The sequence below is a fragment of the Panthera pardus genome, unplaced genomic scaffold (genome assembly GCF_024362965.1).
Source record: "Panthera pardus isolate Hobbes unplaced genomic scaffold, ASM2436296v1 HiC_scaffold_15, whole genome shotgun sequence".
Taxonomy (NCBI): domain Eukaryota; kingdom Metazoa; phylum Chordata; class Mammalia; order Carnivora; family Felidae; genus Panthera; species Panthera pardus.
In genome coordinates, this window is record NW_026526710.1 from 11433131 (window position 1) to 11454730 (window position 21600).

The following is a 21600-nucleotide window of genomic DNA, read 5'->3' on the forward strand; positions in this document are numbered from 1 at the left end:
GCAGCATATACCTGAAGGCTTCTGAAATACCCTTGAACTAAGTTCACCACAATTAATACATGGCCAGCCAAGTCACAGGTTGCTTTCTGCAGTTTCTTACTAAAATCCCTTAAAAACCATAAGCTTCATTCACTTCGCAATATTTATGGCCTCGCTTTAACATCAAACAGTAGACTGTACTGAGGAGATGAGTGCTCTGCCCAGCTCTGCCCCTTAGTACTGGGGCGGAGAGGGTGGGTAGGCTAGATAGTTTTCAAACTTTTATAATTTTTTTGGCTATAGAACCCTTCAAACGTATTCTGATAAAGAAGCTCTCGAGGGGTGCCTGGGTGGCTCAGTTAAGTGTCCAACTCTTGATTTTGGCTCTGGTCAAGATCTCAAGGTTGTGAGATTGAGCCCCATGTTGGGCTTGATGCCGGGAGTGGAACCTGCTTGGGATTTTCTCCCTGCTCCTCCCCTTCCTGGTCTCCTGCTTGTGCGCACGCCCTCTCTCTCTCAAAAAAAAAAAAAGCTCTCCATATAAAACACAAAAGCAGGAGTTGGCTGGTACATTTATTCTTTCAACAAGGATTTATTGTTTTCTTCATGACAGGCACTGAGGATACAGTAGTCGTTTTTGGTGGAAGAGGAATGAGTGAGTGTTGACAAAAATGTATTTCCCTCACTGATCCCTCCCCAAGAAGAAATAACAAATAGTGCACAAATTGTAAACTCCTTTAGTGGTTCAGTTCATAATTCTAGTTGTGATTGTTAGCCCTCTGACTTGGGCCCTGGTTTTTGGCCCCAGACTTAGTCCTAGGCTGGAAGGCTGACTCAGGTACAGCTAGGACATTTTCTAGTTCACATAATCATTGGATTCAAATGATTCATTATCCCTCTGGAAGGCAGCACCAGCAGAGAAGCTACAAATACACTTAAAAAATGAGAAGTTTTACCTCAACTACACACTGCACGGCCAAGAAAAATTAGCAGGAGTTGAGCACAAAATATAGACCAAATACCTCTGGGAGAAGGCCTGAAGCAGCTCCCAATGAAAGTTGCAACAAAGTGACAGGAATCTGGTTCTTCCACTTGGAGATTGGTCACATCAGAACATGAGTCCAAGGCCCACCTCCTTAAGAGGAGATGTTCTGCTACTGGTCTCACTTCCTTTACTTCCAGGCTTTCGACAGGATGTGACGGGTACACACTCCAGAACAGCAAAGGAGTTACAGTTTGAAGCCAGAATGAATGGCCACAATGCCTGACGTGAGACTTTCGTAAGTCACTTTCTCAAAACCCGCATCCTCTATCATCTCTTTGAACTCCTCCTAAAACACAAAGAAAGATACAGCAAGGATCACCTGGATTTAAACTCCAGGCCCTTTGTTGTAAAATTATGGTTTTGTACCTGAGGTGGGAACTGTCGGATACTCTCTACAAGGTATTGGTAGGACTTCCAATCTCCTGCGATGACTTCTCCCAGGACAGGAATGACCTGGAAGCTATACAGATCATAAAGCCTAAAGAAAAGGATGAAAGATTAAGATTAGAACATGACCCCTGATAAGCAAGAAGTTTTAGGCCTGGAGTCATAAATCCAAATGCCTTGTAGGGTCAGTACCTGAAATAAGCGATGCGGGCCAGGTGCAAGACCAATAGGGAGTAACAAGGTACAATTAGGAAGTAGCATAAAAGTGGAGAAGGCGTGGGGCGCCTGGGTGGCTCAGTTGGTCGAGTGTCTGACTTCGGCTCAGGTCATGATCTCGCAGGTTCATGGGTTCGAGCCCCTGCATTGGGCTCTCTGCTATCAGCGTGGAGCCCACTTTGGATCCTCTGTCCCCATCTCCCTCTGCCCTTTCCCCACTTGTGCTCTCTCTCAAAATAAGTAAATCTAAAAAAAAGTGGAGAAGGGACAAGCACTACTCAGCTCTGACTACTGCCATGTGGGAATAAGTGCTTTCTCAGTGTTGTCATACATCTGATTTCTCAATTGAAGCTGGAAATTTTCATGTAAAACTTCCTGATTTTTAAATATGAACATCTAAGTCAATTTCTTAAAAACTGATGAGTCAAAATACATCTGTGGGCCAACTTGAGCCTTTGAAATTCTTCTGGCTTAGGTGTTGTCGTTAGAACTGGCTGACCTGAGGTGGCACTGTGTCCCCTAGAGACTCTGAACTATGAGGTTCATGCTTCTAGCTTACTGGCTATTTTCTGTCCATTTGGGGATGGGAAGCCCTTGGCTAGACAATGAGAATAAAGCCCTGTTAACAGTGCCAACCTGGAAATGAGGGGATTGTTCACTTGGCTAAACTCCAGACAGAGAAACCGTCCTCCTGGCTTCAGGACTCGATGGGCTTCCTGGAGTGCCTGAGCAAGACAAGGAACAAGAGAACATACTCCTCAGCAGAACTCACTCAATTCCATGAGGCCAAGACAGCTCGAGCTTCGGTGGGCATTATAAAAGTTAGCATTTCCCATAGCTCCCTTGTGCATTCTTAGCTGGAAAGCTGTAGTAGCAGAGATAACCCTACACTATTCTAAATTTTATAGGCACGAAAAGAAGGTTACTTGGAGCATTCAGACTGGTATAACCACATGGTGGCCAATTTCACAATTATTATTTATTAAAAGCTTATTTCAGGATTTTTTTTCTTTATTTTTTAATGTTTGTTTATTTTTGAGAGAGACAGAGTATGAGCAGGGGAGGGGCAGAAAGAGAGGGAGACACAGAATCCGAAGCAGGCTCCAGCCTCTGAGCTGTCGGCACACAGCCCGACATGGGGCTTGAACTCACGGACCTTGAGATTATGACCTCAGCCAAAGTCAGATGCTGAACTGACTGAGCCACCCAGGCGCCCCTTTTTTCTTTATTTTTAAAAGTAAACTCTTGGGCACCTGGGTGGTTTGGGTGGTTCAGTTGGTTCAGTGTCCTACTTCAGCTCGGGTCATGATCTCATGGTTCATGGGTTTAAGTCTTGAATCGGGCTTGGTGCTGTCAGCACAGAGCCTGCTTTGGATCCTCTGTATCTCCCCACCCCTCCTCTGCTGCGCTCTCTGTCTCAAAAATAAACATTAAAAAAAAAAAAGTAAACTCTGCCCAACGTGGGGTTCAAACTTACAACCCCGAGATCAAGGGTTACATGCTCTACCAACAGAGCCAGCCAGGCATCCCTACAATTACTTATTTAAATCACAGTGCATATCCTTTTTGATCTAGCAATTTTACTTCAAGGAACCTATCTTATAGAAATGCATCTACTGGGATATGCATAAAATAAATGTTTATTTTTAAGAGAGAGAGAGAGAGAGAAAGAGAGAGAATGTGTGTATGTGAGCAGGGGAGGAGGAGAGGGTGAGAGAGGGGGTCAGAGGATCCGAAGTGGGCTCTGTGCTGATATCAGCTAGCCCAATGCGGGGCTTGAACTCCTGAACCACGAGATCATGACCACGAGTTGAAGTAGGACACTCAACTGACTGAACCACCCAGGTGCCCCTCCAAGATACATATTTAATGGAAAAAAAGCAATGAGCAAAATGTTTCACATGCTAATATTTGTATAGAAAAAGAAAAAACCAATAAAGACATTGACACAAGAAATTGGTGATTGTCTGGAGGGAGAGGATGCACTGAATGGTTGGGACACATGGATAGGAGGCATACTTTCACTGATACACCTTTTTGTACTTTGAACCTATTCAAAAACATTTTTTTTAATTAAAATAATAAACTGGCTACATACACAAGCAGGTCATAAAAACCAAGCTGAAGTGCATCATAAAGATGTCCCACCAAGGTGGCTGAGTGGCTCAGTCGGTTAAGAGTCCAACTTCAGCTCAGGTCATGATCTTACGGTTCGGGAGTTCAAGCCCCGTGTCAGGCTCTGTGCTGACAGGTGAGAGCCTGTGTCTTCCTCTCTCTCTGCCCTTCCCCCACCCACACTGTCTCTCTCTCTCAAAAATAAATAAACATTAAAAAAAAAAAAGGTCCCACCGAAAGCAGAGAAACCAGATAACTAGAGCCCCCATTATAGAACCAAAACGTGGCACCTTGCCTATTACCTTCAAATGCTTTGGGATAGAATGTTGAAGTAGAAATAAAGAAGAACTGCATCAGGTGGTGCCTGGCTGGCTCAGTCAGTGGAGCATGGGACTCTTGATCTCAGGGTTTTGAGTTTGAGCCCCAAGTTGGGTGCAGAAATTACTTAAATATAGGGGCGCCTGGGTGGCTCAGTCAGTTAAGCGTCTGACTTCAGCTCAGGTGATGATCTCATGGTTTGTGGGTTTGAGCCCAGCATCAGGCTCTGCGCTGGCAGTATGGAGGCTACTTGGGATTCTCTTCTTCCTCTCTGCCCCTCCCCAACTCATGCTGTCTCTCCCTCTCTCAAAATAAATAAACAAACAAATTACTTAAAAATAAAATCTTAAAAAGAAGAACAAAAAGCTGTGTCAGATTACAAGCTGAATGTTCCCTTCTCCCTATAGAGGAACCCATTACTCTAGCTACCTTCTGCCAAAATAGTGTTTGCCTTTTTCTGTGTTGGCCTTGGAAATGCCACTGATCTGCAAACTCAGAGTCAGACAACTTCACAAATGAGAGGAAACAGACGGAATGCCAGAGCAAGACAGACAGCTCAAAGATGTGAATACCAACCCAAGCAACAAAGGCTTCTATGGGGATCTGCTCTGTGGTCTTGGTCTTTTTCAATTTTGTGAGTAGGAAAATTGGCAACTTCAAGGATTGAAGCCCCTAAGCCTGACATGGTCATTCCACTCAAGAGCCGGTTCGAGTGAAGAATCTCTCCCTCCTTCCTCCTTTTCCGTGGGGCCATTCCAGGAGATCTAATATCGTGAGAGTCACTCAAGCTGAGGATGCAGCCATTCATACCTGATCAATGTGTGTGACATTCCGGATCCCAAAGGCAATAGTGTAAACATCAAACTTGTCATCATCAAAGGGCAGTTCTTCAGCATCTCCCAATACCCAAGCAAGTCCTGGAAGAGAAAATCATTTCTGGTCTCAGTCTGGGTAGCTGTCTCTTCTGCACCCAGTGAATTGTCAAACCTGAGGAGGGCATCATGGGAACCCCCCAATTTGTGTAGTCGGCCAGGCAGAATCATGGGCAGCCTGGACACCCCCTAGATGGCTGACTTCTCAAGTGGGGGGAGTCTTATAGTACGGAGCCTCTAAATCTGTGGAATCTGAGACTAACTCTGGATTAGTCTCAGAATTGAACTGAATCATTGGACACCTACCTAGTTGGTGTGGGAGAAATGGAGAACAGTTTGGTGCTGGGCAAATACCATACATGTGGTATCAGCAACCATCACACGCCTGCCTTCATCACTGGGTTCCTGGCCACTGTCTTCAAGGTGTCCTGTCCCCCTGAGGATTTCTTGAAGTCAGCAGAAGTTCTTTCCCCAAGGGTCTCAGAGTAAAACCTGATGAATACTTAGTTATGCCCACCCTCAAGCAACCTTTACCCAACTAAATGTTTTGTGTAAAGCACCGTGGTTAAGATCCCGGGTCCTGGGGTTAGACTGCCCGGGTTCTAACTCCAGCTTCACCATTTATTAGCTATATAATCTTGAATAAACTACTTTGACTTGGTTTCCTCATCTGTAAAGTGGAGTTAATAAGAGTATCAGAGGAAATGAAACATTAAAAAAAAATGTTTTTAAAGGGCACCTGGGTGGCTTAGTCGGTTAAGTGTCTGACTTTGGCTCAAGCCATGATCTCATAGTTCATGGGTTCGGGCCCCAGGTTGGGCTCCGTGCTGACAGCTCAGAGCCTGGAGCCTGCTTCGTGGATTCTGTCTCCCTCTCTCTCTGCCCCTCCCCCACTCACATTCTGTCTCTCTCTTGAAAATAAATAAAATGTTAAAAATAATTTTAAAAAATAAAAAAATAAGAGTATCAGAGTGTCATTGGAAGTATTCTAAGTACACAATTTAGCCTAGTTATATTGGTTCTATTGGAGAATTAAAGGGTCAAGACCCAAGTCTGGTCACAAATTCAGAAAACACCCAAGGGAACCCTATAACGGTGGCTATGTCCTCTAAGGATACTGATTTGGCTTTAGTATTACCCAACTTGCAGTGAATTAGACATAAAATGCAATATAGAAGGAAAGCTCTGTAGAGGACAGTAAATGAAAATAACCTCCCTGGAAAGCAAACTAGCAGTAGTTAACAAGCATAAATAAAATAAAATAAAAATAAAATAAAAATAAGCATACCCTTTGACCCAGCTATTTGATTTTTAGGAGGAGGACATTGATGACATCATCATCATCATCATCATTGCAACTGCTCCGACCCCTTGGTGGCAGGGTCTGTATTATCACTTTAAATACATTATCTTATCACATTCTCATACCAACTCCATGGGATAGCTCTTATTATCATCCTCACGTTTTAGATGAGCAAAGCTGAGTATCAGAAAGGTTAAAGCAGCTTACCCAAGGTCATATGGAGGGACTGGAACTCAGGTTGTTTTATCCCAGAGACTGTGTTTTTCAATAGCTATGGTATATTACCTCCTTCTATAAGGTGGTTTTTATTCTCTTTATTTAAAATTTTTTTTTAAGTTTATTTATTTTTGAGAGAGACAGAGACACAGTGTGAGTGAATGAGAAGGTGAGAGAGAGGGAGACACAGAATCCAAAGCAGGCTCCAGGCTCTAAGCTGTTAGCACAGTGCTCGATGCAGGGCTTGAACTTACGAACCGCGAGATCATGACCTGAGCTGAAGTCGGCCCCTTAACTGACTGAGCCACCCAGGCGTCCCTATTCTCTCCATTTTATAGATAAAGTAATTGAAATGTAAAGAGTTTAAACAATTGTCCAAGGTTATATAGAAGGTAAAAAAATTAACAAACGCATGCAAAAATTTACAAATATGGATGTTACAATGCTGTGCAATGTGCAAAAACACTAGAAAAAAAATGAAAGATCAGTTGGTTATTGGTTATGTAAATTGGTTATGTGAAATCTTCATGATTCACATCCATACAGGAGAATATAATAAATAATGATTTTAAGGAATTTTTAATGACATAGAAAAATCTCATGATACAATGCTGAATTAGGGCAGGATACTAAATTTGTATATACAGGAAGGCTTTAATTTCATAAAAAGGAAATGAAAATGATTTGCAATTATAGGTAACATTTACTTTCTTCTTAATACTTTTCCAAAATCCAAAAGTTCTCCTAAATATACCACTTTTATAACCTATGAAATAATTTGTTTAAAGCTCCAGCCCACAGAGCTTACATTTGGGGAAGAAGTGCTCCACATAAAATACAAATAAACAGCGCTACACATAAATATGCCTTTCACATTAACTTTTACTATTACAAAATAATTTCTAGGATCCTCCTTAGTTTCAACTCTTTTTGCATGAGAGTTTTTACAAAGACATCATTATCGGAGACTGACAAAGCCAGGAGGAAAGATAAAAAACTGTCCTATGCAGCACTTGGTAATTCCTATGCCAGTGGATTTGTCTTGGCAGTTGGGAGAGGCTGAAGGGCAAGCTATGGTATGGAAGAGGTGAATCCAGAAATGGAACACTGCCTATCATTTCTTTCGTTGTTCTCCATTCTTTACGGCTAAGCACCAGAGGGAAGGGAAACACGTTTTTCAGTAGGAGTAAGGAAACATAGTGCCTTTGTCTAAAAACACTAGGGACTGTCTGCTTTCTGATCGGCGTTGATGGTTAACAAAAGAGCCCTTCATCTTGTAGGCCAAGTGGGTTGTTCGTCTAGGCAGCTTGTTCTGGGGGTGGGAGGAGGAGGAGGAGGAAGAATTGAACTAAAATAACCATAGACACTCCTGGTGGGGGAAGGGGAGGCCAGGAACGCTGATGGTGACCTGAGGGACTTTATTTTCTTTGTCCTATCCCACTGTCTCACACAGTGGCTGCCTGCAGTGCTTGGCGAGCTGGGAAGAGGGCAGTGCAGCAGCTGTGAAAAGTGAGCTAAACGGTGGTGTGGCTGCCGGATCCTTACTTCTACTTGGAAAAAACTAGGGGAAAGTATTTTAAAATATGAAAACAAACAGAAAGCGAAATGTGAAATCTAGGTCTTTAAGCCAGGGCACAAACTGTCCATTTTCAGGTTGCAGTGGGTTCCCAGAGATGTGCAGTCACCCTCCTGTCTGCTGCTGAGAGTACTGTTTACAGGTGTTTCTTTAACTCTATCAGCTGGGGCCTCTGAAAAACAGATGCTGATAAAATAATTAAAAAAAAAAAAAAAAAGCAAGAAACATGCTGAGATGATGGAGGAGTGCAAATGTTTTGTTTGTTTGTTTGTTTGTTTTGGAGGGGGAGTGCAGGGGAGAACACCCAGGGAAGATAAAAGGAAGAGGAAGCAAGACTGAGCAGAGAAAGCCTACAGATCAGTGCAGATCTGATAAAGCCTTAGCCAAGCCAATAGGGAGCTCTGGAGCCCTGCCAGAAAAGAGCCCAACTTGGAAGCTGAGGCAGAGCCTAAAAGTTGTAAGAGCTGGAGGCTGTCAGCTGCTTGCACTCCTTGTGTCTGAAGGACATGTTTCTGCTTTAGGGGCAAAGCACCTTCTCAGCTACCACATCTGTCAACCCCTTTGAGTACTGATGGGATATGATACGGCTCAAAAACAGGACACTGGGGTCAGCAGGGAGTTGCCGGGAATTGAAAGCAAAACTGTCTCAGGGCCTAAGGGCTAAGATCAGAAGATTCAGCTCCAAATTGGGGTCTGCCTATTTAAGAGTTGTGTGACTTGAGTAGGACACTTCAACCTTTTGGGCTTTGGTTATCCGCTCAGTCACGTGGGGCTGATAACCTAACTCCCTGGGTTGCTGAAATAATGTACATAACAGCATACAAACTGGATTCATGCAAATTATCATTGATTCCTGCCTATCTGTACGTTTTTGGAAGCTGAAAAATAAAGCTCTTCAACATTTTATATATCTCATTTCATAAACATACAAAAATGGGGCGCCTGGTTGACTCAGTTGGTTAAGTGTCTGACTTCAGCTCAGGTCATAATCTCCTGGTTTGTGGGTTCCAGCCCTGCGTTGGGCTCTGTGCTGACAGCTCAGAGCCTGGAGCTTACCTTGGTTTCTGTGTCTCCCTCTCTGTCTGCCCCTCCTCTGCTCGTGCTCTGTCTCTTTCTGTCTCTCAAAAATAAATGTTTTTTTTAAATTTTTTTAAATGTTTATTTATTTTTGAGACAGAGAGAGACAGAGTATGAACGGGGGAGGGGCAGAGAGAGAGGGAGACACAGAATCGGAAGCAGGCTCCAGGCTCTAAGCCATCAGCCCAGAGCCTGACGCGGGGCTCGAACTCACGGACTGCGAGATCGTGACCTGAGCTGAAGTTAGACGCTTAACCGACTGAGCCACCCAGGCGCCCCTCAAAAATAAATGTTAAAAAAAACCCAAAAAAACAAAAAGGACACAAACATTTCTGTAGTGTCTACTTTCTGTAGGACTGACTTACCAGCTTTGTATCCCCGAGCATGGGCTTTCTGCTTTCCAATCTTTAGCATCTCCTTGTTGATGTCACAGACCACAACCCGGGAACCGCCCAAGGGGTCCTCTTCATTTTGGTACTTTTTGGCAATTTCTTCCCAGGATAAATTTTGCTGGGCCCGTAACTGCCTCTTCTGCTTTCCCTTATGCTGTGCCTGAACATAATTAAGGAACCGGAATGCAATGTCACCTGCGGAAAGCCAACAGGAGGAAAGATGCAAACACAAATACAAACAAAACCCCAGCATTTCCAAAACCCAAACAGAGATACAAAGGGACAAGATTTGAGGAGTGTACAAAAATTGAAATTTCTCTTCATTTATATAGTAACTACTAACATCAATTTTTAAAAATTTCATATATATATATATATATATATATATATATATACACATTTAAAGCTTACTTATTTAATTTTGAGAGAGAGAAAAAGCAAGCACAAACAGGGGAGGGGGGAGAGAGAGGATCCCAAGCAGGCTCTGTGCTGCCAGCGCAGAACCTGACATGGGGCTCGAACCCACAAACTGTGAGAACTTGACCTGAACTGGAACCAAGAGTTAGCTGGATGCTTAACCAACTGAGCCACCCAGGTGTCCCTTCTAATATATTTTTTAAGATTTCATTTTATTTTTTAATGTTTATTTTATTTATTTTGAGAGAGAGGGCACGCACATACGCAGGAGTGGCAGAGGGGCAGAGAGAGAGAGAGAGAGAGAGAGAGAGAGAGAGAGAGAGAGAGAGACCCAAGCAGGTTCCGTGCTGTCAGCGCAAAGCTCGACATGTCCATCCCATGAACCGTGAGATCATGACCTGGGCTGAAATCAAGAGTCAGACACTTGGGACACCTGGGTGGCTCAGTTGTTGAACATCCAACTCTTGATTTTGGCTTAGGTCATGATCCCAGGGTCGTGGGATTGAGTCCCGAGTCGGGTTCTGCGCTGAGTGTGGAGGCTGCTTAGGATTCTCTCTCTCTCTCTCTCTCTCTCTCTCTCTCTCTCTCTCTCTCCCCCTGCCCCTCCCCTGCTTGTGCTCTCTCACTCTCTCTCTAAAATAAAAAATTGAGAAAAAAAGAGTTGCATGTTCTATCAACTGAACCAGCCAGGTTCCCTGTTAACTTCTAATATTCTTATTTTCTTTTTTTTTTTTTTTAACGTTTATTTATTTTTGAGACAGAGAGAGACAGAGCATGAATGGGGGAGGGCCAGAGAGAGGGAGACACAGAATCTGAAACAGGCTCCAGGCTCTGAGCTGTCAGCACAGGGGCCCGATGCGGGGCTCGAACTCACGGACTGCGAGATCATGACCTGAGCCGAAGTCAGCGCTCAACCGACTGAGCCACCCAGGCGCCCCGTCTAATATTCTTAAAAACCTTTTAGGGCGCCTGGGTGGCTCAGTTGGTTGAGCATCCAACTCTTGATTTTAGCTCAGGTCTTGATCTCAGCATCATGAGTTCAAGCCCCCCACTGGGTTCCATGCTGGGCATCAAGCCTACTTAAAGAAAAACAAAAAACAAAACTTAAAAAAAAATAGCATAAGTAATGCATGGATACATTCTCACTACAAAAGACTCATCTAAATATTTAGAAGAAAACATAAAAGTTCCATTCTTTCTCCATACCCTCTCTAGACACAACCAGTGTCAAGTGCTTAGTGTGAAGCCCTTCTAGTCTCTAATAATTGTTAGGAAAGCAACATAAGGGTATAGTTACCAGCAATGGTTCCCTGCCCTACCACTTCCCATGCCCAGTTCAGCTCCCTAGAGACCATCTTTCTCAACTCTTTCAGCTGTTCCTTCTGTTGGTTCCAGCTCTTTACTTACCGTGCTTATAATGATACCCCGCCCCTCTTCTCTGGTTGCCTCCATCTTCCCAATATATTTGTATCACATTTCATAGTTCCTCACAGATCCCTTTGTAAACTAGAGTAACAGACTAATTAATATTTTATTTCTATCTCATCAGCTACAGATGGTACCTCTTGAACCCCTTCAGCCTTCTATTGTGTGAAGTTTAATGCCGTCATGACTGATAACATACATTGTTCTACCGCTATAATTATGTCTCCTCTGCTTTGTTGGTTAGAGTCTAAAAGCTGAAAATCAAAAGTGTTTATGTTATCGTGACCAGGTAAATACTGTTTGGGCCAAAACAGTGCTTTCTAGGATCGCATTTCCTTTGTTACAAAGTTGTCTTTGTTATCCTTACGCTATTTGCAAGAAATATATCTTCTCAAGTTTTTCCAGTCTCTGCAACAAATTAGGCATTCTCTGGTCACTTTTCTATATATTTAAGTACTTTATACGTACTCCTATAAAACAACTTAAAACCTACACAGGGATATTCTACACATAGTTACACAACTTGTTTTCTTTCTCTTCCCACTGAATATGTCCTTGAGAACTTTCCACCAGTATTTATAGCATCCATTTAAATAGCTACATAATATTTCGTAGAAGGGATGTATCTTAATTTAAAACAATTTCTTTACTGAGGCAGAAATAGGTTACTTCCAATTTTTCACTACTACTAAAAATGATGCAGTGAGCATATTTGTAGCTATATATTTTTAAAATGTCTTTTTTAATATATGGGATTACCTTCTAATTACATTTTCTAAATGGGCAGTTGCCAGTATGCAGTAATGTAACGGGTTAAGCCACAGATGTAAGCAGCTCTGACTGAACCCTTTCTATATCTGTATCTTTGTGCAAGTTATTTTTTTCTTTTTTTTAGACTACACATGGAGAATTGGAATTGTAGGATCCTAGACTATAAAGATTCTAGATTTTTAAAAAAGTTTTATTTATTTTTGAGAAAGAGAGCGCACAGGAGCAGGGAACAGGGGGAGAGGGAGAGAAAGAATCCCAAGTAGGCTCCGCACTATCAGCGTGGAGCCTGATGAAGAGCTGGATCTCATAAGGCTTGAGATCATGACCTGAGCTGAAACCACAAGTCAGATGCTTAACCAACTGAGCCACCCAGGAGCCCCTAAAGATTCTAAATTTTAATAGATTCTGTTAAATTGTCTTCCACTGAACAAGGTGTCTTACTGCTTTCTGAGCTTCCATTGAGGAGAGGACCAGACATAAACATGTTTCACACATGGAGACTGTTCTGTAATTTGTTATTCCATATTATTCAATTGGTATAGATTATGACATTATTACATTGTATGACACATTATTCTAATGTAATTTAACATGTAAATTAACCATTTGATAACATCCCAAGATGCATTTTAGAAACCCGTGACATTTTCTCCCCAAATGCCTAGTGTGCACCAAGTAACAAAGAACCACATATAAACAATTGAGCTTTTGGGGCATTCACTTTCAAACGTCCCCTGTCTGTAAAGAGAGTTTTCCTACAATTCTTTCTAATCTTATATTCTAATAAACTTTTGCCTGCTGCTCAAAAAAAACAAAACACAATTGAGATTTTGATTTCTGATGTGATAGTGGATTGAGCAGAAAAGGTTGTCTAGAGAGCTTATGGAATATTGTAAAAGGCATCCCCCCCAAAGAAAAAGGGAAAGTGGATTAAAGGTTAAACAGAAAATAAAATGGTCGGGTGCCTGGGTGGCTCAGTCGGTTAAGCATCCGACTTTGGCTGAGGTCGTGATCTCACAGCTTGTGAGTTCGAGCCGCACATCGGGCTCTGTGCTGACAGCTCACAGCTTGGAGCCTGCAGTCTGCTTCAGATTCTGTGTCTCCCTATCTCTATGCCAATTGCCCTGCTCGTGCTCTCTCTCTCTCAAAAATAAATAAAAAAAGAAAAGAAAATGGTCAAGTAGAGGGTGAGATGTTGCTGGAGTAAAAAGTAATCTATTTACTTTGTAACCTGTGCATTTTAGAAAAATGATAGGCATAAAGTTGATATTTTGTGCTTTTGAGTGATATTTAGTTAAACGTTTCTTAGAAGTATATTGATTTTGGGGGTGCCTAAGTGGCTCAGTGGGCTAAGCATCCAACTCTTGATCTAGACTCAATTTATGATCTCACAGTTTCATGAATTTGAGCCCCACATCAGGCTCTGTGCTGACAGTGGTGTGGATTCTCTCTCTCCTCTCTCTGTGCCCCTCCCCCACTCTCTCTCCTCTCTCTGCCCCTCCCCCATGCACACTGTCTCTCTCTCTCTCTCTCTCTCTCTCTCTCAAAATAAATAAACATTAAAAAAATTTAAAGAAAGAAGTATATTGATTTTCAATTACCATCTTCAGCCTAATGGTAGTTAAGCTAGCTCATTCCAACAAGAAACACTAACTTCCATAAAATAATGCTCAGGATACTCAAGGATTCTCAACTGGACATTACCTGTGCCTCCAGCAACATCGAGCAGCTGGGTCCCAGGAAACGGGCGCATCTTCCAGAGCAGCAAATCCTTCCAAATACGGTGGATACCAAGGCTCATCATATCATTCATCACATCATACTTCTTGGCCACACTTTCAAACACATGATAGACTGACATAGGAGAAATACAACACAATTAATTGTGCTATTAACACGATTAACTTGGGGAAGTCCTAAATGAAAGAGGATGACGCTTTTCTCCCCTGAAGTTGCCTGTCTTTGTTGAAATTAAGCTATAATGCTTGATGCCCAAATCTACCACCCCCCCTTTTTTTAATGTTTATTTATTTTTGAGAGAGTGCAGCGGGTGCAGAAAGAGGGAGACAGAAAATCCGAAGTGGGCTCTGTGCTGACAGCAGCAAGCCCAATGTGGGGCTCGAACTCACAAACCGCAAGATCATCGAATCTTGAGCCGAATTCAGACGCTCAACAAACTGAGCCACCCAGGTGCCCCCCTCAATCTACCCCTTAACCTCTTTTTAAAAAGGCTTAAATTATTCTAGGTAGGAAACCAACTTCTTTTCTGCTGTCTTAGTTACCTTTATCTAGGACCAATGCCTCAATAATGCCACACACCTACTTGGTACTAAATAGGTTTCCAGTTCTTAGAGGATGGGGGGGGGGTATGGAATTTTTCTGATGGTTATTATAGTAGAAAAACAACAAAACCATTGGAAAGACATGGCTAATAGATGGGAAGGTCTCAGTTCATCTCTGCTGGGATCACAGAGAAAAACAACAGGTACAATTTAGGGCCAAGCCACACTGCAGAGGGCCCTCCTAAATTTTCTCATTAATCTAATAGGATCAAGGGTGAATGTGGAATCTGAGCTAACTGGAAAAGGAATTTACTATCCAAAACACTTTAAAGCACAGGCTACATTTAACTGCTTTACACCTGTTTCTCTGCCCATAAGATGAAAAACTCAGTGTCAGCTCCCTATCACCCTGCCATAAGGCTAAATTAGGTAATGAAGGAGAGACGCTTTGAGTTTCAGATGAAATGTGCGGCATAGATCCAAACCATCACTGTCCTCTGCTGAATCAGCACACTACAGAGCTCCTCCTTTAACTCCATCTTGAGTGCCTTTCTCAACCCCAGGATCTCCAAGCTTGCTTTTTTCTTTTGAACATCTTTTGGGGTATTGAGGGACACTAAGGCTCAACCCCCTGAGTATAAGCAATTTTTGCTTTGCATGGTTCTGATATACATGAATTTCAGTTATGGTGGCTTAGTTAAATAACATCAGTCCCCCAGCAACATCATTCAGTTCCAGTGCAAACTCCGCTGGTAGTTCTTCAGTTCATAAATCAATCTGTAAATAACAGACATATCACGATCAGTAACCAATCATGTCACTTCTTTAAGTTTGTGGTTGCTAGGTCACTGCACATCAGTCATTCAGTTCACACACAGACAGCAAAGCATGTAGTTGTGTTACCTCCTTATCTCTCAGTTGTAAACACACGCGGCATTTTACAAAACTAGGTAATTCAAAGAGGAAATTGGCCGGGGCGCCTGCATGGCTCAGTCAGTTAAGCGTCTGACTTCATCTCAGGTCTAATCTCACTGTTGTTGAGTCTGAGCCCCATGTTGGGCTCTGTGCTGACAGCTGGGAGCCTGGAGCCTGCTTCAGGTTCTGCGTCTCCCTCTCTCTCTGCCCCACCCCCGCTCATGCTCTGTCTCTCTCTGTCTCTCAAAAATGAATAAATGTTAAAAAGATATTTAAAAAAAAGAGGAAATTGGCCAATGAAAATGAAAGCACCGCAAAGAAGTGAAAAGTGGTAATACTGGAAGTGAAATGTCCATGGGATTATAGGAGAAACAGCTGACAACGTTGATACTCGAGAGACTCTAGCTACGCAGCTGGAAAAACTTTGTGAAGATGAACTTATGGACATAAATGAGGATGTGGTTGTGACAAAAGGTTGAAGATGTCCCAGAGGAAATGATGCCAGTGAAAAAATCTCACACTAAAGGAATTCCTGGAGATATTTCATGACCCTTGAAAGTGAAAAGATAAAATGTTACAAGCTGATTGAAACTTAGAAAGGAGTATGGCAATTTGCCAAGGCATAGAGAAGATGCTTGCTCCCTATTGTAAATACATGACCAGAAGGTAGCAAACACTGTTCAAACTACTCTTCATTCATTTTTTTATGAAGGAATAAAACAGCTTAATGTTTCTAATTTTATTAGAATTTTAACTCAATTGAAAAATTTAAAATTTGAAAATCCTAACTAATAAAGATTTTTTTATGTGTTACATCTTTATAATATTTTTAAATGTTTATTTATTTTTGAGAGAGAGAGTGTGAGCAGGGGAGGGTTAGAGAGCAAGGGAGACACAGAATGCAAAGCAGGCTCCAGGTTCTGAGCTGTCCGCACAGAGCCCGACATGACGCTCAAGTTCACAAACCGTGAGATCATGACCTGAGCCAAAGTCGGATGCTCAACCCACTGAGCCACCCAGGCGCCCCTACATTAAATAAGTTAAAATTAAACCTAATCTGGGGGCATTTGGCTGGCTCAGTCAGTAGAGCATCTGACTCTTTATCTCAGGGTTGTGTGTTCAAGCCCCAGGTTGGGTGTGTAGCCCACTTAAAAAAAAAAAAAGAATAAAAACAAATTAAACCTAATTTTAAATTATAGTGTGCTGAGTAAATATTGACTTTACTATTTGTTTCATTGGCCCTATACATTTATAATTAACAGTGAGGAAGTTTTTGATGTTCAATAATTTAAAAAAAATTTTTTTTACATATATTTATTTTTGAGAAACAGAGTGAGACAAAGCGTGAGCGGGAGAGGGGCAGAGAGAGAGAAGGAGACACAGAATCTGAAGCAGGCTCCAGGCTCTGAGCAAGCGGTCAGCACAGAGCCTGATGCGGGGCACGAACTCACGAACTGTGAGATCATGACCTGAGCTAAAGTCAGATGCTCAACAGACTGAGCCACCCAGGCGCCCCAACAATTTTTTTTTTAAGTAAGCTCTATGCCCTCGTGACCCTGAGGTCAAGAGTCACATGCTCCACCAACTGAGCCAGCCAGGTGACCCTGATGTTCAATAATTTTTAGAGGTCATGGAACAGTTGCAATTTTTCTCATTGATAATTAAGATCATTGTTCATGATTTCAGCGTGCGTGGCCATTTTTATAGTCCTGCAATAGTGTGCAAGAGGAAGACTGCCTGCACTTCAATGTTGGCTCCCAAGGTGGGAGATCTAGATTTAGCTCAGTGGGTAATTTCTTCCTTGCTTGTCATTGTGTGAGATGTTGTTTATATGTTGTAAAGTACAATACAGAGGTTAGGCATTATCATTTTGGAAGCAACCCATCTGAATTCAAGTCCCCAATTTTGCCACTTATTAGCAGAACCTTGGGCAAGTGACTTAACATCTCTGTTTCATGAATGAGCCACTGTACTAGCTTTCTGGGGATTCACAGTTCTATGAAATAAATGTTAATTTAAAATAAATATTCAAAGAGTTACTACAGTAAAGCTATGTATTTAGTAAGGCGGAGGTGAGAGGTAAGACAACGAAGTGGTCTTTAGAAGGATGGGACATTCCATTGTGAATTCTTTCTATTTCCTGGGTGACCATAGGCCAAGTGAAGGAAACTCTCAGCGCCTCACCATACCCATCTGTAAAATGGGCACAATACCTTCCCCATTATAAGTGGTACAGATGGGAGTTTTTTTTTTTTTTTTTTTTAATTTTTTTTTTTTTTCAACGTTTATTTTATTTTTGGGACAGAGAGAGACAGAGCATGAACGGGGGAGGGACAGAGAGAGAGGGAGACACAGAATCGGAAACAGGCTCCAGGCTCCGAGCCATCAGCCCAGAGCCCGACGCGGGGCTCGAACTCACCGACCGTGAGATCGTGACCTGGCTGAAGTCGGACGCTTAACCGACTGCGCCACCCAGGCGCCCCCAGATGGGAGTTTTAAAATAGTTCTTTTCCTTTCCCATGCCTATAGCACAATGGACACAAAGAAAGTGCTCAACAATACCTAACCTTTATCTAGCAGTTATGAAGTGCCAGGCGTTGTTCAAAATACTTTAACTTATGAAGTAATCTAATCCTTATTATAACTCTAAGAGAAAGGTTACCATTATTCCTACATATAAAACTTGGAAGCTGAGGCCCAGAGAAGTTAGTTTCCTTCTTCCTTTCTAGAAAAAATGGTCCATCCCTTTAGCAAGAGGTGAAAAACATGAGCTGTGTGGTCACACCAAACTGAGTTGGAATGCTGGTTCCACCATGTTAAATTGGGCAAATTGTTGTTTGATCTTTAAGTCTCAGTTTCCTCATGTGTAACTTGGGCATAACAATACCCACTGTCGGGAGGTTGAAATGAGAAGTGGAAATAATATCTGCATGGTGCCTGGCACATCACAAACATCCAACTGATGGGATTTAGTGAGAATTATTGTGTTCAATAAGAGGAGGCATTTAAGCTCTGAGGAGTCAGGCTGAGGTGACTCCTTGAAGGTCAGGACTGCACAGGCCACGGCATACGGGTCAACAGGACGTAAAACCAACTCCTAGCTGAGCAGAAGAAACTAGATCGCAGATAGATCCCTCCATCCGCCCTCTCGCCCCTTTCACCTTTGCCCCCCTTCTCTTCCTCCGACACAGTCTCAAATCCGAAGTGTGTTTCCGTTGCCTGCTTCTCTTGGGATAATTGCCGCGCACCCAGCGGACCCCCAGGCCAGGAGCTACGAAGCCCGGGGAGCTCGCAGCACCGCATCAGCCGCGACCACCTACGACCGCAATAGCTCCAGAGAGCGCAGCTCCTGGGGGCCGCCATCTTGGCAGTAGGGTGACAGCAGCCGGACCGTACGTCATGTTGCATCACTAGAGGGTCGACGGCGGCCGGTAGGAGACAGTAGTGATCGAACGCGCCCTGAAACCCTTTACTAGAGAGCTATGCATGATCTCTGGGATCCAGAGGCTAGTCTTTGAGCACCCGAAATCCTTTTTCTTTCTTCCCACGTTGAATATAGAATTTACCAGAAATGAAGGGACCTTAGGAAGAGCCCCCAGTCGCGTCTCAGCGGCCATGTCTCTGAATCTTGTCGACCAGTAGTGTGAATGCTAACTCACAAGATATACAGTAACTCTGGTTTTCTGATGCAGAAGGAGGAAATTGAGATACGGTGTGGTTTCCAAGTAGCTTACAAGGTCAATTCTCTAAAACTTTGATGTGCCTAAGAATCACCTGGTTTGATGTTTAAAATGCAGATTCCTGGGCCCCCAATACCAGAGATTTTGAATCCGTAAATCTGGGATGGGTATTGGGAATCTTTATTGAACAAGCTTCTCTGATGATTCTGATGCAAAGAATTCGCAGACCTTTCTTGAGAAACATATGCTAGACTACTCTGAAAAATAAACATATGAAAGGCTGTTCTTTGGTCATTCCATTTTTTGAACTTAAGAAGTTCATAAATGGGAAGGAAAGCTCTGGTGACTGTTTAGCGAGGCAGACACAATCACCACTCACCCTCCCTCTTCTGCTGTCACAAAGCTACATTTTTAGCACCAACTGGCAGAGCATGGATGTTTACTTCAACCCCAGATTTTCCTGGTCTTTTTTTATGGAAAGGGTAATGTAGACCATCTTGCTCAAAAGAGGATGGAGGTGGTGAGTTTTGCTTGGATTTCTATATGTTTCTGCTTTGATTCTCTTTTTAAATGTATGTTTCCTGTAAATATTTCACAAGGAGAAAGCGCCAAGGACCCTAAGAAACTATTTTGAAAATGAAAAATCTCTTCCTGGTTTAATGTGTAGCCTGACAGATGGACACCCACTGCTTTCTTTTGGAAGAACTGCACAGGCTTTTCCTCTTTCCCTCTCTTTTATTTTTAAGAGTGATAGAAGGAATGATTCATCCATGTAATCAGAGTTCTCACATTGTTGTTAAAGGAAATAAAAATTCATCAAGGAACCGTAGTATATCTTCCTTATCTAGTCATATATAAGGATGGAGCTCAGGATTTGGGACTGTTCCTTCTAGACATCAAAGTAAGTTTTCAGACCAACATTATGTACCTGTTCTCTCATTTCAATATGATTTGTGGGGAAAAAACTGCAAAGAGTGAAGCAAGACAAGCATTTTAAGGAAATTTAAAAATATGAGATCAGTACCTAATTTTCTTAATTTCAGTTAAAACTTAATTTCAAGAAATTGATTGATTTATATATACAGTACTTACTAATGTTTTGTATCACGTGTGATGATAAATAAGGAGCCAAAAAGGATCCAATTAGGGGAATTCCAGAATTTTGTCTATTTATTTGTGCATATATGACTGCTGAAATTCCACTCATCCTTCCATGCTCAGCTCAAGTGACACCTCTCTGGGAAGCCTTCTTCTACCTGCCCTCACCTCTTTGTACTTCTCTCCTTGGAGCCTTTGCTACAGTCAGCATTTTGTATTAACTTTACTATAGCTCTTTTCTTTTTTAAAGGAATTAGAGGGTTTTTTTTTCTTCAGTTTATTTATTTATTTAGAGAGAGAGCATGTGCATGTGTGCATGTGCAATTTGGGGAGGGGCAGAGAGAGGGAGAGAGAGAATCCCAGGCAGGCACTGTTAGCCTGATGATGCGGGGCTCACAAACCATGAGATCATGACCTAAGCCAAAGTCAGACGCTTAACCCACTGAGCCACCCAGGTGCCCCTATTATAGCTCTTACTACCATTTTCCATTGTAGTTTGCTGGCTGGCTGGCTTGCTTGCTTTCTGTGAATGATATGTTTTTCAGTTAGTTTTGTTTACAAGTGAAACTCGGGGAATTCAAAATTAACATCCTTTCCAGTGAGCTTGTTATAGACAGGAAAAGTTTCACCTTTGTGTTCCACATTGTTCTGCTATGCTTTATCCAAATGAACCTTTATGAGCTGGCTGCCATCCAGTTTCATGTGGACTCTCTTGTGCACAATTTTACTTGGGAAGACTAAGCTCTCCAGGATTGCATCGTGCACAGCTGCCAGAGTGTGGAACGCTTGCTTATTTTTTGTACAGCTTTTTTTGAGTTGGCTCAGGCAACTCTGGGCAATAAAGATATCGTACTTCCCACTGAACTTTTTCTCCAGTGTACTTACTAGCTGGACTTGGATTTTCTGGAAAGATTTAAGTTGAGGAATGCAAACAAAGATTATAATAGCTTTCTGACCACCACTAACTTAAGTTTTCTTGGCTGTTGTTACATTTGGCTCCTTTAGCTGGGCCTTGAACACGTGTTCATCTGCAGCTCAAACAGAGCCTCGAAGGTGCTGGACTCATCCATAGCCATTCGGCTTCATGATATTTGGGTGCGAACTGAACATGGCCTTGCCCTTGATGAGCACTGGCCTAGCCACTGTAGTTTCTTATTTGCTTAATTCACTTAGGAAACTGTGAATATATTAAAGACCTCAATATGAATATATTTTGGCATTCCTTGTGCTCAGCACAGTGCCAGGCGTATAATAGGTTTCTAACTAGTTGAGGTTATTCTGAAAAATTATTTGTTCATCTCTTTAATGATGTTTGTATGTGATCCTTCGAATCTCACTGCTATGGTTGGAAGGAATCATTTATAATTTTCCAAAGTACAGATGGATGTGACAAGATTTTCTAAGTCGCAGTGTCCATATCTGTGAAATAGAGAACCGCTTATCTCATAGGTAGTTGAGAACATCATTTGTTAGCCGTGTGATCGTGGGTAATCGATGGAAGCTTTTTAAGCCAGTT

General features: G+C 42.3%; 1 protein-coding gene and 1 pseudogene across 1 annotated transcript; both read right to left on the minus strand.

Moving 5' to 3' along the window:
- Positions 1 to 539: 539 nt before the first annotated feature.
- On the minus strand, positions 540 to 18708 carry COQ5 (coenzyme Q5, methyltransferase). Its single transcript, XM_019467263.2, has 7 exons — positions 18468 to 18708; positions 13814 to 13963; positions 9470 to 9691; positions 4871 to 4977; positions 2264 to 2352; positions 1391 to 1502; positions 540 to 1310 (listed from the first exon to the last, which is right to left on the minus strand). The coding sequence occupies exons 1-7, from the start codon at positions 18667 to 18669 to the stop codon at positions 1209 to 1211; spliced, it is 984 nt and encodes a 327-aa protein (XP_019322808.2). The 5' UTR covers positions 18670 to 18708; the 3' UTR covers positions 540 to 1208.
- Positions 18709 to 20639: 1931 nt separating this feature from the next.
- LOC128777010 (40S ribosomal protein S7-like) lies at positions 20640 to 21194 on the minus strand (annotated as a pseudogene).
- Between the last annotated feature and the right edge of the window lie 406 nt (positions 21195 to 21600).

Bases quoted from the DNA above. Each gene is read 5' to 3' on its own strand.
- COQ5 (XM_019467263.2), bottom strand. From the start codon at position 18,669: ATGGCGGCCCCCAGGAGCTGCGCTCTCTGGAGCTATTGCGGTCGTAGG. The intron at 13,964-18,467 runs GTGAAAGGGGCG...CTCCTATGTCAG, and splicing joins GGAAGAGAAGGGGGGCAAAG to TCTATCATGTGTTTGAAAGT. The intron at 9,692-13,813 runs GTAATGTCCAGT...GGCTTTCCGCAG, and splicing joins CGATGTTGCTGGAGGCACAG to GTGACATTGCATTCCGGTTC.